The sequence below is a fragment of the Pituophis catenifer genome, unplaced genomic scaffold (assembly GCF_029215685.1).
Source record: "Pituophis catenifer annectens isolate HBS135680 unplaced genomic scaffold, rPitCat1.0.hap2 SCAF_3, whole genome shotgun sequence".
Taxonomy (NCBI): domain Eukaryota; kingdom Metazoa; phylum Chordata; class Lepidosauria; order Squamata; family Colubridae; genus Pituophis; species Pituophis catenifer.
The window spans coordinates 26,200,377-26,216,314 of record NW_027256883.1 but is presented as its reverse complement, the minus strand read 5'-3'; the positions used below and the strand labels follow the sequence as shown (position 1 = coordinate 26,216,314).

The 15,938-nt window shown below is 39.7% G+C and overlaps 2 protein-coding genes across 9 annotated transcripts in view; both read left to right on the top strand.

Annotated features, from left to right (window-relative positions):
- The first annotated feature begins 5,746 nt into the window (after positions 1-5,746).
- Positions 5,747-10,236, top strand: POLR2K (RNA polymerase II, I and III subunit K). 8 transcript variants are annotated; one of them, XM_070942085.1, is made up of 4 exons: positions 5,747-5,940; positions 7,513-7,619; positions 8,159-8,251; positions 10,105-10,236. In XM_070942085.1, exons 2-4 carry the CDS (start codon positions 7,526-7,528, stop codon positions 10,125-10,127), a joined length of 210 nt encoding a protein of 69 aa, XP_070798186.1. In that variant the 5' UTR covers positions 5,747-5,940; positions 7,513-7,525; the 3' UTR covers positions 10,128-10,236. The 8 variants fall into 8 exon arrangements, with proteins under 8 accessions (XP_070798186.1, XP_070798185.1, XP_070798191.1 ...); XM_070942084.1 differs by lacking the exon at positions 5,747-5,940 and adding an exon at positions 7,222-7,285; XM_070942090.1 differs by lacking the exon at positions 5,747-5,940 and adding an exon at positions 7,229-7,285 and having other exon boundaries at positions 7,556-7,619.
- A 1,328-nt stretch (positions 10,237-11,564) lies between these two features.
- Positions 11,565-15,938, top strand: part of SPAG1 (sperm associated antigen 1) — a 29,689-nt gene continuing 25,315 nt past the window's right edge. Inside the window, exons 1-3 of the mRNA XM_070942081.1 lie at positions 11,565-11,712; positions 14,745-14,886; positions 15,446-15,605. Of these exons, the coding sequence (XP_070798182.1) occupies positions 11,565-11,712; positions 14,745-14,886; positions 15,446-15,605 (450 nt within the window). The remainder of the gene's footprint in view (positions 11,713-14,744; positions 14,887-15,445; positions 15,606-15,938) is intronic.

Genomic DNA, 15,938 nt, shown 5'->3' with positions numbered 1-15,938 from the left:
TGTTGATCACGTACCTGGCTCCCTGCCGCGTGGCAACGGCCCTGCTCGAGCTGCTCAACGTCATAGCTGAGGTGGCGGTTGGTACCCCCAGACTTCTAGTCATGGGGAATTTCAACCTGCCATCCGTCGGCGAAACGTCTGAGGTGGCTCGAGAGTTCATAGCTTCCATGACGGCCATGGACCTTGCTCAGTTAATTCATGACCCTACACACACAGGTGGACACACTCTGGATTTAGTTTTTGTCTTTGGTCAGTGGTCGAGTGGCCTTAATACAGGGGATATAGTCATCGAACCCTTGTCATGGTCTGACCACTCGCTCCTTCGACTAGACTTTCTAACCGCTGCACCCCGCTGCAGGGAGGCGGGACCAACTAGGTGGTTCCGCCCCAGGCGCCTGATGGATCCTGATAGGTTCCAGATGGAGCTTGGGCCATTTCCTGAGACTCTGGCTCATGACTCGGCTGAAGACCTAGTGGCTGCCTGGGACAGTGTGGCCGCCGGGGCTTTGGACCGCGTCGTGCCTTTGCGGCCTCTGACCCGGCACCGAACTCACCTAGCTCCTTGGTTCTCCGAGGAGCTGAGGGAGATGAAGCACCGGAAAAGATGCCTGGAGAGTAGTTGGAGGACCAGCCGCTCCGAAACCGACCGAACACTGGTGAGGTCTCATATTAAGACCTACCTAGTGGCAATAAAAGCGGCAAAATCTAGCTATTTTGCCGCTCTTATCGCGTCATCAGATAATCGCCCAGCCGCCCTGTTTAGGGTGACCCGCTCCCTCCTCCATCTGGAAGTGCGGGATGATCCCTTGCAGGGCCGAGCTGTCATGCAGTATCTGCATGACAAGATCGCTCAGATTCGGGAAGGCCTGGCCTCTGACTGGGTAAGTCCAGACAGGATGACTGAGGCAGGTCTTGAGAATGTTATCTGGGAGGAATTTGATCCTGTGGCTCCTGAGGACGTGGACAGGATCCTGGGACAGCTGAACGCGACCACATGTTTATTGGACCCGTGTCCCTCCTGGTTGGTGCTGGCTTCCCGGGAGGTTACACGAGGCTGGCTCCAGAGGATTGTTAACGCCTCTCTGGGTGAGGGTGTCTTGCCGGCCGCTTTGAAAGAAGCGGTGGTGAGGCCCCTCCTCAAGAAGCCCTCTCTGGATCCGGCTGTTTTGGCTAACTATCGTCCAGTCTCCAACCTTCGCTTCGTTGCGAAGGTTGTTGAGAGTGTGGTGGCGCGGCAGTTTCCCCAGTACCTGGATGAAGCTGTCTATCTGGACCCGCTCCAGTCCGGCTTCCGGCCTGGGCACAGCACAGAAACGGCATTGGTCACGTTGGTGGATGATCTCTGGAGGGCTCGGGATAGGGGTTGCTCCTCTATCCTGGTCCTGTTAGATCTCTCAGTGGCTTTTGATACCATCGACCATGGTATCATGTTGCACCGGTTGAAGGGGCTGGGGGTGGGGGGCACCGTTTTGCGGTGGTTTTCCTCCTACCTCTCTGACCGGTCGCAATCTGTGTTGACAGGGGGGCAGCGGTCAACCCCGAGGCACCTTGCTTGTGGGGTGCCACAAGGGTCGGTCCTCTCACCCCTTCTGTTCAACATTTATGTGAAGCCGCTGGGCGAGATCATCCGTGGCTTTGGGGTGGAGTTCCATCAGTACGCTGACGACACTCAGCTGTACATCTCCACCCCAGGCCACCCCAACGATGCCCTTGAAGTGATGTCCCAGTGCCTGGAGGCTGTGCGGGCCTGGATGGGGAGAAACAGGCTCCGACTCAACCCTTCCAAGACCGAGTGGCTGTGGCTTCCGGCGTCCCGATATAGCCAGCTAGTGCCATCGCTGGCTATTGGGGGCGAATCATTGGCCCCCACGGAGAGGGTTCGCAACTTAGGCGTCCTCCTGGATGCACGGCTGTCTTTAGAAGAGCAGATGATGGCCGTGGCCAGGGGGGCTTTCTATCAGGTTCGCCTGATACGCCAGTTGCGCCCCTTTCTGGATTGGGACTCCCTACGCACAGTCACTTAAGCACTTGTCACTTCCCGCCTGGACTACTGCAATGCTCTCTACATGGGGCTCCCCTTGGGGTGCACCCGGAGGCTGCAGTTGGTCCAGAATGCGGCCGCGCGGGGGATTATGGGAGTGACGGGGCGCTCCCATGTGTCACCTCTCCTGCGCGACCTGCACTGGCTTCCTGTGGTCTTCCAGGTGCGCTTCAAGGTGTTGGGGATCACCTTTAAAGCGCTCCATGGCTTAGGGCCGGGGTATTTGCGAGACCGCCTTCTGCCGCCAATAGCCTCCCACCGGCCGGTTCGCTTGCACAGAGAGGGCCTCCTCAGGGTGCCGTCGGCCAGACAGTGCTGGCTGGCAACCCCCAGGGGTAGAGCCTTCTCTGTGGCGGCACCAGCCCTCTGGAACGACCTACCCCCTGAGTTACGCACGATATCAGACCTCTGGACTTTTCGTCAGGCCCTAAAAACACACTTATTCCATCTAGCTGGGCTGGCTTGATCCCGTCCTCTTCGTTTTAATTGATTCGGTTTTAATTTGGGTTGTTTTAAATTATTTGGGCCAAAATTATTTAAATTTTTTTAAATTGTTTTTTAAATTTTGTATACAATGTTTTATTTTGGCTGTGCACCAGCCTGAGTCCTGCGGGAGAAGGGCGGTATAGAAATAAAATAAAATAAAATAAAATAAAATAAAATAAAATAAAATAAAATAAAATAAAATAAAATAAAATAAAATAAAATAAAATAAGAAAGAAAAGAAAGAAAAAAGAAAGAAAGAAAGAAAGAAAGAAAGAAAGAAAGAAAGAGAAAGAAAGAAAGAAAGAAAGAAAGAAAGAAAGAAAGAAAGAAAGAAAGAAAGAAAGAAAGAAAGAAAGAAAGAAAGTATAATACTGGTCTTTATGTAGAGTGTATTTCGAGATCTGGTCTATCCTGAAGAACTGATATAACAGAAGTTAGAGTCCTGTTTATGGGAAATAACTGCCCCATTTTGTCTTGGTCAGGGCTGACATTAAATACGGTATCCAGTTTTATTTTTAAAAGGACATTGACAAGCTACAATGAGTTGAGCGAAGGATTGTCAAGATGGTATAAGACAAGGTACCATGTGCATGTGTACTTCCTAAAGCTTTTGGAAATGGGGTAGCTTCAAATCAGGTTTTTTTTTCTTGGCAACTGCCTGGATTAGATCCTGCAGTTTTCTTGGCAAGGTTTTTCTGAAGTGATTTGCCATTGCCTGCTTCCTAGGGCTGAGAGTAACTGACCCAAGATTACCCAATCGACTTGCCTAAGATAGGACTAAAATTTCTAGACTTATGCCTTAACCAAGACACCAAACTGGCTCTCCTACAGTTTATGCTATAATGTGCTAATCTTTAGTTCTTAATTAAAAGAATCTTAATTACAGTATCTTTGTTGACATGCACTAACATCACTATTCAAGAATCAATTGAAAAAAATTAAAATTATGACAGTCTTCCTTGGAAAGAAAAGCTATTTTATTAGTTTCAATGAGGAGTACTGAAAAAGCATGGCAAACATTTTCTAAAATTATTTATATTGTAGAAAAAAAGTCCTCGGGAAAAATTAACGTGTCATCTAATGAAACTTTTTGAGCTTGCTGCCAAGTAAATAAAAATGTCCTAGAGTATTACTTGTCACAGTTAGAACTATGATCACTTTCACAAAAGTTATCACATACCTGAAGATTCTTTGTTTACTTATGCTCAATTACATTATTAGAAAATACTACTTTCCTTCCACTTTCCTCTTCCCTCTGATTCTCTTCCTCCAATTTATATCGTTTTTCCAGTGAAGTCTTGAGTGTGAATTGATCCATTGTGGGAGGGGGGTTTTTGCAGGAAAGCAACAATTAAATCACAATTTCATCCACTAGTGGATTTAAAAATATAGAGAAATAGACTTGACAGCCTTAGACAGCTTTTCCCTGGAGGGAACTAAGGTGTAGGCTTATAGATGCAGCCTGTAACTATTTCTTGGAATATGCAACTAAAAATGGAACCACCATGTTCAAAAGCAGCATATACAGGTAGTCCTCGACTTACAACTGTTCATTTGGTGACTGTTCGAAGTTACAATACTGAAAAAAGTGACTTAAGACCGTTTTTCACACTTATGACCATTGCAGCATCCCCGTGGCCGCATGTTCAAAATCCATATGCTTGGTAACTGGTTCATATTTATGATGATTGCAGTGTCCTGGAGTCATGTGATTACTTTGTGCAATCTTCTGGCAGTTTGCAACCTTCTGACAGTAGACAAGCAAAGTCAACAGAGGAAGCCAGATTCACTTAACAACCATGTTACTAACTTAACATCTGCAATGATTCACTTAACAACTGCAACAAGAAAGGTCGTAAAGTGAGGCAAAATTCACTTAACTGTCTTACTTTACAAAATAAAATTTTAGGTTCAATTGTGGTCATAGGTTCAGGACTACCTGTATTTGTCTCCTATTAGAACACAACAAATGATCATCATGAAGGAAGGACTTTGACATCTTCGATCTTTTTCAACTGCTTAGAAAATGGTAAGAATTAATATTCTACTTCTGTTCTACTTTGAAATGAACAGCTATCAGTAATAAAATTTAGCAGAGAATGGCATACATTACTGAAAACATACCGCCCCCTAAAACCCTGGGTAGAAGTTTTGGAATATATTTAAGGCAAGTTAAATATTAGTAATTAATTTAATATATGTTGCCTGCCCTGAATTTTGCATAAGCCGTTGAATAAGAAACATTTCTGATACAGACGTATTTATGTTCACCTTCAACATTTTGATACATTAACAGCAGCCATCTTAAGCATGTCTACTCAGAAGTAAGACCCTTATTTCCCCCTCAAGTTCTAGATTAGTGTGTAGAACCCTGCAATCCTAAACTACTCCAAACATCTCTCCTCCCGGTGTATAAAGTCAGTTTCATCCCCTACTGATGTCTTGGGTGTTGGCTGCTTGAAATTTCCTCCACCAGACCAGGCAACAGACCTCACTTACCTAGTCAGTCTGAAAGGCAAAAGTTGCTTCAGGTGAAGTTTTCTGCATATTTAATTCGGAATGGAGGAGGAGGAGGAGAGATGAAAGGCAAGGGGGGTGGGAAACCCCTACCCCTTTCCCCAGTGTATCCTTCAGCAGTATGCTTAAAGCCCTCAGTGGCAGGTAACTAATTCACGTCCAGGTATGCTCAACCAACCCGCTTTGCACCCCAGGTGAGGGGTTACACTCTTGCCATTTTTTCTGGGATCAGAAGAGCCGGGACAGAAAGAGACGCGGGGTTTATTCCCCGGGATTGAGGGGCAAAGAGAGCTCCCCAATTCCCTTTCTGGTCAAGGTGGGCGAGGAAAACAGGTGGAGTGGAAGGGAGGGCGATGACCAACGGGGAGCCAGTGAGACTGGGGGAAGCAATGCGAGGGCCGCCCCGGAGATTTAGAGGAGCGCTCTTGGCAGCCCAGAGCCGGGTCAGCTGTGTCTCTTGTCTTTCCTCTGCCTGGGACCGCCGAGGAAGGAGCCGCCGGCTGCTCGCGTGCGTCAGCTGAGGTTTCCCTCGCTCCGGTTTGAACTACCCGCCTTTCCTAACTGTTGTAGCTCCCCCGCCCGCCCCGCTAGTTCCCAAGGAGGGAGGCTCGGATAACCCTCAGGCGCACGAGCGTCCCGGTTCGGCAAAAGGGAGGAGGAAGAGCGGGCGCGACGCTGCAGCTGCCCGAGGCTGATTGAGCGGCCGGTGAAAACAAGGCACCTACTCAGTGGGGACTTTTTGCGAAGAGCGGTTAAACCAGCAGGAAGGCTGGCTTCCCTTGGATAGGTTCCATCCCTGCCTTAATTCTCTCTTCATCTCAGCCCAAGTCTACCGTAGTTCTGCTCCGGGCTCCGCTGGATGCATTATTTAGCCGCTGCCGTTAGGACGTTTTCTGGTGTGTTTGTGTGTGTGTGTGTTTTTTACACTGTGTATAAAAAAATCTGTTTATGTTTAGTGCTGAAGCGGAGTCCCTGTTCCTCGCCATCGCAATTCACACTGAAGTCGATTGGAATCCTCATTCCACTCTCTATGGAAAAAGCCTCGTTTCACAATGTTCCAAAAGAATTCGCAAGGTGTCAAATCGATACGAGAATGAAAAGTCTTGTCACAGGGCTTTTATTTAAGACTCTTAAAATAAGCCCCATGCGGGTTCTCCCAATTTAGAGCTGGGATTGAGTATTATATTGATTAATTGTGCAAACTGGTTGTAAAAGTAGCATGCGTTAGTATGAGCAGCACATGCTTGACTGTAAACCCTTGACTCATGGGGTATTCACCCACTTTTTCTGAATGTCAAAGACATATTGAACCATAAATGAACAACGGTATGTTTGCTAACCTATTAGGCTAAAATGTAGTTAGCTAAAATTCAGTAAGTCATGTGAACACACCCGTAAGAACACCTATAAATAGAATGCTTATTACTCGGAATGGTAGGTGGATTTAGTCCGGGACTACAGATATTTACTAAACATGTTTGTGGTATTCTTCAGAGCTTGTACAGCATTCGGAAGGACTATGTATCAATCTGAAAAAAAAGAATTGTCCTTATAACAATGGAGGCACGACTTCCATGTTACATAATTTGTTTGGTTTGAGTTAAATAATGTGAACCTAGTCATTGTGGCTTGTAAACTATGGCGAACTATTTTTTAATAAACTTCGGTTAAACAAAGAGTTTTTAATATGTGAATTTAGTCACAGTATTTTCAAATATGATCATTCAAACTTATGAGTTTGTCCCATTGAGTTCAATGAATGTGCTCACAGTCCAGTGCTGTGGCTTGATGAGACCTTGCATTAAATACTAGATTTTTTATTTAGTAGTGAAGAAAAGCATTTTGCAGGTCTTCGGATCAATTTTCTTGAAACCAACATGTAACCATAATAAATGCTATTCAGATATAGGTGTTGGTATTTCAAGCTGTTCTAAATACGTTATGAATCTTCCAGCTTCCTAAAGTCATTTCAGGATCTTTTTAAACATTTTGTTTTCATTGTATATTGAAAAAGAGAAATCTCTCCCCGCCCTCGTTTACTAAACCAAATTAGTAATATATGTACATTCATAAAACGTTATATAATTACATCAAGAATAACTCAATTTATGTAACTGAAACCCCCTGTGTTATAGCTCTAGATCGCTTTCTCGCGAAGGCGACAGCGTTTTGATTACGTCATCAACGTGCGCCACAGAGTCGTGCGTGTGAGATACATCCTAAGGGGAAGAGGCCGTCATAGTAGGTTTATTTCGAAGAAATCACTTCGTTTGAACAGGTCTAGTCTGAATTTTTTTTGTCCCTTCCCGATATTCTTCCTCAATTCACATTTCCTTTTGACGCTCGGAGTAAAACCTCATAGATCAAGCCACGACCGGTAAATCATGGGCTGGGGTAATTTGCATTTGCGTTGTTTCCAATACCTTAACGAGCTCTTTTTGTATCATTTTCTTTTTAATTTTGCTCAGCCGAAATTGATTTATGGAGCGTGCTGGCTTTCTTTTACAACAGAATATGGAAACTGAAGAAGATGCTCCCCCTCCAAAGCAGCAACCTATGATATACATCTGCGGAGGTAAGTAATGCCATAGCACACAGGGAATAAAGCTGTTAAAGGGATAGGGTTGGCGTGGGGTGGGGTTGTTAACAAGACTTTCTTGCTAAAAGGGTTATATTTTTTTTCTTACTGATTTTGAGTCCTAATTTTTTAAAAGCATGAACCTGAATAATGCTATAGATTTAAATAGAATGTGTGTTAGTTAAAAATCATCTAGTTAATCTTCTGGAGTTTCCATGCTAGTGCCGTTTTTCTGCATTCTGAAGAAAGAGGAAAGAAGCTAGATATTATTGCTACTATGGGTTTGCCTCTTCCCTGTAATTATTCTGTGAAAAGGAATATGAGATACCAGTCATAATCTGGTAGAACTTTTTTTACTAGGGAGAGAAGTTCTTGAAGTTTTAATCATATATATCACGGAAGAGTAGTCAGAAAGTTGGTTAGCAAAATTTTCTTATTTCCAATAAAATATGTGGGTTTTTTAATGTCTTAATGCTTAGTTTAATTTCATTTTTCATTTTATCACTTATTTTACCTCTTATTGTCATTATTTTCAGATTGCCACAAAGAAAATGAGATAAAAGCAAGAGATCCTATCAGATGCAGAGAGTGTGGTTACAGAATAATGTATAAGAAAAGAACAAAAAGATGTATCCTTATACTTGCGCATCTTAATTTGTGTTTTTTATCTCTTCTAGTATCTCATTCAGTTATGTCATTTTATATTTACACAGTGATTTGCCAATGAGTCTGTTGTATTTCATATAGGTATACCTCATACAGGTAGACCACAATTGTGCCTAAAATTTCTGTTGCTAAAAGTTGTGAAATGAGTTTTGCAACATTTTATGACCTTACTTGCCACAGTTGTTAAATGAATCACTGTAGTTGCTAATTTAGTAACACAGTTAGGGTTAGAGTCTCGCTTCCCTCTTGACTTTGCTTCACATAAATTTACAAGAGATGATAAAATGACCCTGGGACAATGCAACCATCATAATTATAAGTAAGTTGCCAAGAATCCAAATTTTGATTATTTGACCATGGATTGCTGCAGTGGCTATTAGTGTGAAAAACAATCATAAATCACTTTTTCTAGTGCTGCTGTAACTTTAAACAGTCACTAAACAAACTGCTGTAAATCAAGGATTACCTGTATATTAGTTAGATGAAGCATACTGTAAAATTGGGACAATATTAAAGCTCTTTAAAATGAACTATAAAATAGAATCCCAGAGTTTACTATTACACTATTAGATATGCAAATATTTGATCTGATTTAGAAGTACTTTAAAGCAGGCTTGCCACATCTTAAAGTATATAACATAATATTTTATAACCTATTTTCTCAAGTGACATTGTAAGTGTGACTAGTGAAAGCAGCATCTGTCACACTTAATTGTGCCAGCATTTGCTGTCCTAATTTAATGTTTCCTTTCATAACATTTTAAAATCAATTTCTCTTCAGGCTTCCAGCCACTTAAGAGAGGAGTACATTCAAAACAGTCTGGTAGGATCCTTGGTGGCGCAGCAGACTAAAGTGCTGTTAAGTAGCACCAGCTGCCTGCAATTACTGCAAGTTCAAATCTCACCAGGCTCAAGGTTAACTCAGCCTTCCATCCTTTCCAGGTAGGTAAAATGACAACCCGGATTGTGGGGGCAATAAGCTGACTTTGTATAAAAAAGAACACCGCTTAGGGAGGGCCGAAAGCCCTACTAAGCAGGTATATACAAAAGTATGAAGGCTATTGCTTAACGCATTGTAAGCCGCCCCGAGTCTCCAGAGAAGGGTGGCATATAAATCGAACCAATAAATAAATAAATAATAAATAGGGAGTTTTTACATGCAGCACACCCATTTTTCCTTACAATGCCTGAAAATTCTAATAGATGTTGACTTGGGCTTTTATTTATTCATAATAATTGTAGATATCATAGTTGTGAGATGCGGGTAGAAAATAGAAACTACACATTAAAACAACTTAATAGATACATACACAATGGATCTTTACAATTGCTTTGTTCAAAAATACAATAGAATAAAAATATTTTTAACTATTTTGCAGAATGCAAGGAAGTAAGTTTCTACTTATACTTCCAGGGGAATCAAATTCCACAGTATTGGGCCACTGTCTCATCGAAGCCCTATGTACTTCTCATGGAATGGAAACTTTCAGAAATCCTTTTGAGATAGGTTGCATGGGCAGAATCAGTTTAATAGTTTTTAGATCTGATTTAGAAAATCTTTGATTATTTGCCAGTTTTATCTGTTAGTGAAAAAGAGCAATAGGAAGGATTATAAATAAAATAGAATGCATGGGTAGGCCTCCAGTTAGGAATAAGTTTGTGAACTATGAGAAAATATACATGTGACAGAAGATCAGCTAAGGGACAACTGCTCTTTTATTTATACATTGCAAATTATAAAATTATTTGTCTAATTTTTATTATAGTTGCCATTTTTCATACTTTCCAGTCAATCATTTCTTTAACTGTGTCACAGTAGTTGTATTTGATGCCCGATGAAGAGAACAGAAGATGCATCTAATTGATCTGAATTCATGTCCATTCTGTGTTGATTTTATTTAAGCAAATACTCCAATTTTGGTTCTTGCAATAAAATTTTATTCAAGTATTTTGTTGACTCTGTTTATAGAAGCAAAATTTGATTAGAATTAAACCTACATGTTAGTGGGTAGTTGTACTATCTAATGTAAATTATACTAATTAAAATTACCGTTGTATTCGGTTTGAAATGAAATAGGGAAGGTTTGGAGGAATGAAGTAGTTCATAAAACAATGGTTCAATCTTCCCAGCTTTAAGCATTAAGCTCACTAATAGATGCCCAATCATTTACTTTTAGCTTTATTTATCTAACTGACTAGTTACAAATATAATATATGCCCAATACTCACTCCCCATCCCCCAGTGTTCCAATGTTGGGGGAAAAATATGCAAAGTACAGAAAAAGTAATATATCAATTTAATATGTGTACATGCCCTTTGATTTCTTGGGAAATGAAAATGACAAGGATTTTAAAAGTGAGAACCCCTTTACAGACATTTGGCTTGATTTTTATGTTTTTTTTTAATTACAATATAACAGTCTCCTCCCTTATGTTTAACTTTATTGAAGCTTTAAATATTTACATACTTTAGTTTCAAGATGGACAATCAGTCTTATGGGTTCTAAGTGAAGAGATGACATAGAGAATACCTGTTGAAAAATTGGGTCTGATACTGTATTATACTTTTTCAATGAGATGGAAGAATTCTGAATCTAATTTTCCACCTGCTTTGCATTACATTTATATGAAACCTGGTTATCTTCCTTGGATCTACTAAGAATAACAAGGCCCCTCCAAGCTATGTTTAATTAGCTGGCGAGCCAATTTTTTTCTTGCTCCGTTCCTTTGCTAAGTTGCTTTGCGTGGAAGGAGAAACGGAAAAGAATATGTAAGCTCAGTAAAATAGTCAATCGATTCCTTCTGTATGAGATATCACACCCTTCCAGTGGTTTTAAACGGGAGAAGCGAGTTCTTTCCCACGCGGCGTCTGTTCCAGTGTCGCCATAGTGACCGTCCAACGACGCCACTCCCCTCTCCTATGGAAGGTTTCCTGGCTGGGACGGGGGTTTCCACGCATGCTCCTCAGGTACTGAATCTCATGCCTGGAGGGAAACGCCGTCGAGCTGACTAACCGGCGGCGCTTCTGCCAGGTGCGTGAGCGCGTGCGTTAATTGGCTACTGACGGCGGGTGGACGCTCATCTCGCAGCATCCCTTGTGGGGCGGGACTGTTGGGAAGCAGTGGAGGGAGGAGGAGGCGCTCGGCTTTCATTGAAGCAGGTAACCGTCCAAGGAGCGAGAAAGGAAAAGGGGTGGGTTGCAAAAGAATCGGGGAGAGCGGGAAAGATTCGGGGGGCGGGGGAGTGGACAGAGACATCAATGGGAACAATTAGAGGATGGCTGCGGAGGGAGGGGGGCTTCCCGTGAGCGTGGTAAACACGGGTTTCCTTTGGGAAGGAACAGGAAAAGGTGGGGAAAGGCTGAGGGGCAATACCACTCCGTTCATTTCCATCTACCTTTTCTTCAGTGTCTTGGATCCTAGATGTAAGTTGAAACAACTCCCAGCATCTCTTGATGTTATTGGGAGTGGTAAATTTATTGTGTGTGTTGGACCTGGTCTTTGGGTGTTAAGTGAATTTCGTTGTATGGGTATACTGTGTATACAGGTACAATGACAATAAAGTTGATTGATTGATTGATTGATTGATTGGGGAACAAAGAGGCTTCATCTTGCCTTGGCTTAAAGAACCCTATAGCAACTTTGAGATGGGTAGACTTCAACTCCCAGAATTGTCCAGCCAGCATAATCCAATACAATGCTAGCTGGGGAATTCTGGGAGTTGAAGTCCATCCGTCTTCAAATTACCCAGTTTAAAAAGACACCTCGATTCCTATTTTAGTCTGGATCTCACAGGAGAAGATTGATGCTCCTGTTATGCATAGGGTACCTAATCAATCTTATTTTCTGAATTCACTCTCAAGTATAGGAATTCCTTTCACAAAAGAGCTTAGTGCAGCTTTGACACGTTAGATCAGCATTTCTTAATCTTTGGTTTACTCAGAACTTTCCCACTTTAAAAATGATGAAGGGTCTCCAACAAACTTTTGCTTATATGGGTTATGTTATCAATATATTAAAATTGACATTGTTTGATGGGATTTTAATATAGTAGTTTCATAGGATTTAAATTCTGGAAAATAATTTCAGTTTCACAGTCTTGATGAAACCCTAAGCATCTTAGATCCACATTTTATGGAACAGTGGAGTAGGTTCACCGATATACTGAAGCTGTGCAAAATCCCAGGAAGCCATATTTTTCAGTTTAGTACATAGCAACAGTTGCTAATCATTTGCAAAAAGGCTGCCGTATTGTTTTTGAACGACAGAGGGCATTTACAAGAACTGCCTTTCTTAACTAAAATTGTGCTTTGCTGCTATTCTTTATACATTTCTCCTGTTTTCTTTGTGTGTCTTTAGAGTTCAATCACAAAAAAATAAAATGGAGTAAATTGTTGTATAGAAGAATGAATTCCAGCAAGATCCATGAAATCTGAATTTTAAAATTGGTTGATTCCAAAGAGGAGATGTCACTGGTTTTCAATTAATTTTTTATTTATCATTTGTAATGAAACAATTTAGCTGCTTTTTGAGTGAAGGTTTTTTTTTTTTTTGCTTTTTGAGTGGGTCTTGGGCCAGTATATATCTGTACTTTAACATCTGTCTTAATGTAATTCCAAAGAAAACCAAAAATAATTTCCAATATGGCCATTTACAAAATTTAAAATTTTGTAGCAGAAAATACTTATTTACAGAGGAATAGGCATGTTTGCCTAATATGGCAAAAACTACTGTAACATGATGTTCTGCTACAAAATATATAGATTATATACAAAGATGTATTCTAGGAATTAGTATTCCTTTTATTTAAATCAGCTGCATAGATGAAGAAAAAAGACTTCTCACTATACTACTTTATTCAGTGAAATTAAAATTAGAAACATGTACACTGATGATGATACATTTAACATAATGTATTTACTAAATTAGAATTCTACACACACTTTTTTCCTCTTCATTTCTTTAAACAATAAAGGCCTAAAACATAGAGGCAATTTATTTCTTATGCAGCATTAAACCTGAGCAATTATCTTATGGGTAAAAATCTCTGCAAATATTTTTTCATTGGGCAAACGGAAAATTTTTTTTCTTCAGGCAAAGAGAAAAGCATGAATAACTTACATTCAGTCAAAGATAAAATTCCTAAGAGCAACTGGATCTTTTTACACTTTATGTTTTGCAGAATAATACAATTAAAATAAGCTATATAGCTCCTAAAATTCAACATGTTGCTCATTATAATAGCTACTCTACTTATCTGTAAATAGCAAAAATGAATTTATAAGACCGTTTTTCATTTTCATTTTTTTCTTTGCTAACATCTCTTGGGTTTAGCTTAAGGCAGAATAATATTAAAATAATTGTTTGATAAAATTGTTAAATATATCTTATTATATAAGTTGAAATCTGTACAGCATGTATAATATGATCTGAAAAAGGTGTGCTGTTGCCAATGGAACAGATTTCTTTTCTGATCATTCATAAATCTACTCAAGAAGATTTAGTGACCCTTCAGGATATTCGGAAAAAAGAACCCTGCAATATCAGCAATAGTCTAATTGTCTATTTTTGAATAAAATCCAACATGCAATGTTTAATTCTATCGGAGTCAGATTATTATCATCAAAATAGAATCTTTTAATATATTACCTTAATAGAGTACAGCATATCCTGATTTAATTCTGGCTTATTTGAAATACTGAGGCAAGTTAGTAACAAATAATCTATCCTATTTGGTTTTGGATTTGTGTGTGTGTGTGAGTGTGAATGAATTCCTTCTATTAAGTGCTGAGCATGAATCAGTACTGCTCTAGTCCCAGAAGTGGTTCCATGGGAGTGACTTCAAATAAAAGCATGTATAAAAGAGGTCCATGAGGAAAATCTGAAAGTATTTTGTCTTGTGTTTCTGTGTTCTCTTTTCCTGCTCATATTATTTTATTTACATTTTGTTTTAATTAAAAAGAAATGAGAAAACATACTATGAAGCAAAAGAACCTGAAATTGGCATTGTCTTACAGTATCGTTAAGAGCCACATAGGCTTCCTTGAAAATATTTGAATAAAATATGCAGTTTTGCTTGGCAGTGTGCCCAGAACAAAAGCTGGGAATAACTTGGAGTAGTAGAAAATATTTAGAGTGGATTATGGGGCAGAGTCACCTGTTTTCCTTGACTGGTAAATGGTTATTTATGATTAATCACATCTATATAGCAGCATTTTTGTGAGACCATCAAGAACATGGTCTCAAATTTAGATGAAACTATGTATGCCAAGGGTTATAGACAGGTGTTGTAAATTGATCCAGATCCAAATTAAGGTTGAGATTGACTCCTTTCTTCTATATTTGAAAACAGTTTCAAAAATAACTTGATCAGTTTTACAGCATTTTATTCTATAACTTAGGCAATTTAATAATTTTGAGAAAATATATTGGAAAAAATTAAATTCTATCTTTGTAGCTATAAGTGCTGGTCAAATGTCATCCTGGTTCAGCCATGAAACAACAAAAACATACCATCTTCCTATTGATCATCTGGACTACAAATTCATTGAAAAATGCACTGATGTTAAGTATTTAGAAAAAATTCTCAAGATATTAAGGTAAGCATTTAAATGATGTTTATTTTTTATCATACTGTTAGTAAAAATAGATGAATAAAATAGAACTGATCTTTCCAATGAACTCTTTACCTTTAAGAAGGCCATCATTTATTTTTGCAGTTTATATAAATACATATAACGATGTAACAATTTATAATTAAAATTGTATCTGTCATTAAAATGATAGATTTTTAAAAATTTCTTGCTAAACACATTTGTGGTAGTAAGAACATTTAGGTTTCTACAAGCCTTATTTTTATGTAGTGTAGGTGGAAGCTCTAAATCTGATTAAGTTAAAAAAGTAAAGGAAAATGTACAAAACAAGAACCATAGCGAAAGTAATTGGCGATATGTATTGTAATAAATCAAATAATAATTTACTCTAGATAGGTTTGTGTGTGTTAAGAGTGGCGATGTTACAGAAACTCCCCAAATTGAGGGTTTTTATTAATGACTGGGAGGGAAGGATAAGTATTTCATGTTGGTATTGGTATTTATGCTTTAATTATTGGAATAATAATGTGTTTAGTTGGTTATCTAATACCCTGTTTATCTTAAGGTCGGGTGAAGAAGGATTTTTCCCTCAACTTATTTTATTTTGTGAAAACCGCATTGAGTCTTTGGCTCCAAATAGCAGAGTTCTTCGAAAAGAAAAACCTGTAGCCAATGCTTCTGATTTTACTACTGAAGAATGGAAAAAAATAAATGATGACTTGACGGTAATTCGTAATTTCTATCTGTAATGTGAGAATTTTAATTTAGGGTTTCATCTAGTCCTCTGTTTAATTCCCCACCCCCCCAAATGCCTTGTTCTTCTCAGCTGGCCACCTTCAGAAGACTAAATTCATCCCCTTAGTGAATTGCAAAACTTTTAATAATTCTTGATGTTAAATTTTAAGATTGTCAAGCAAAGTACTTTGTCTGAGATCCTGTTTCTTATGAGAGATAGCAATAAGTTGTGTGTTATTTTATTAGCTCTCCAGCTGTATTACATTACAAATTCTCTATTAGCCAGGGGGTAATTAGAATTGTAGTCTAAAATAGCTAAAAAG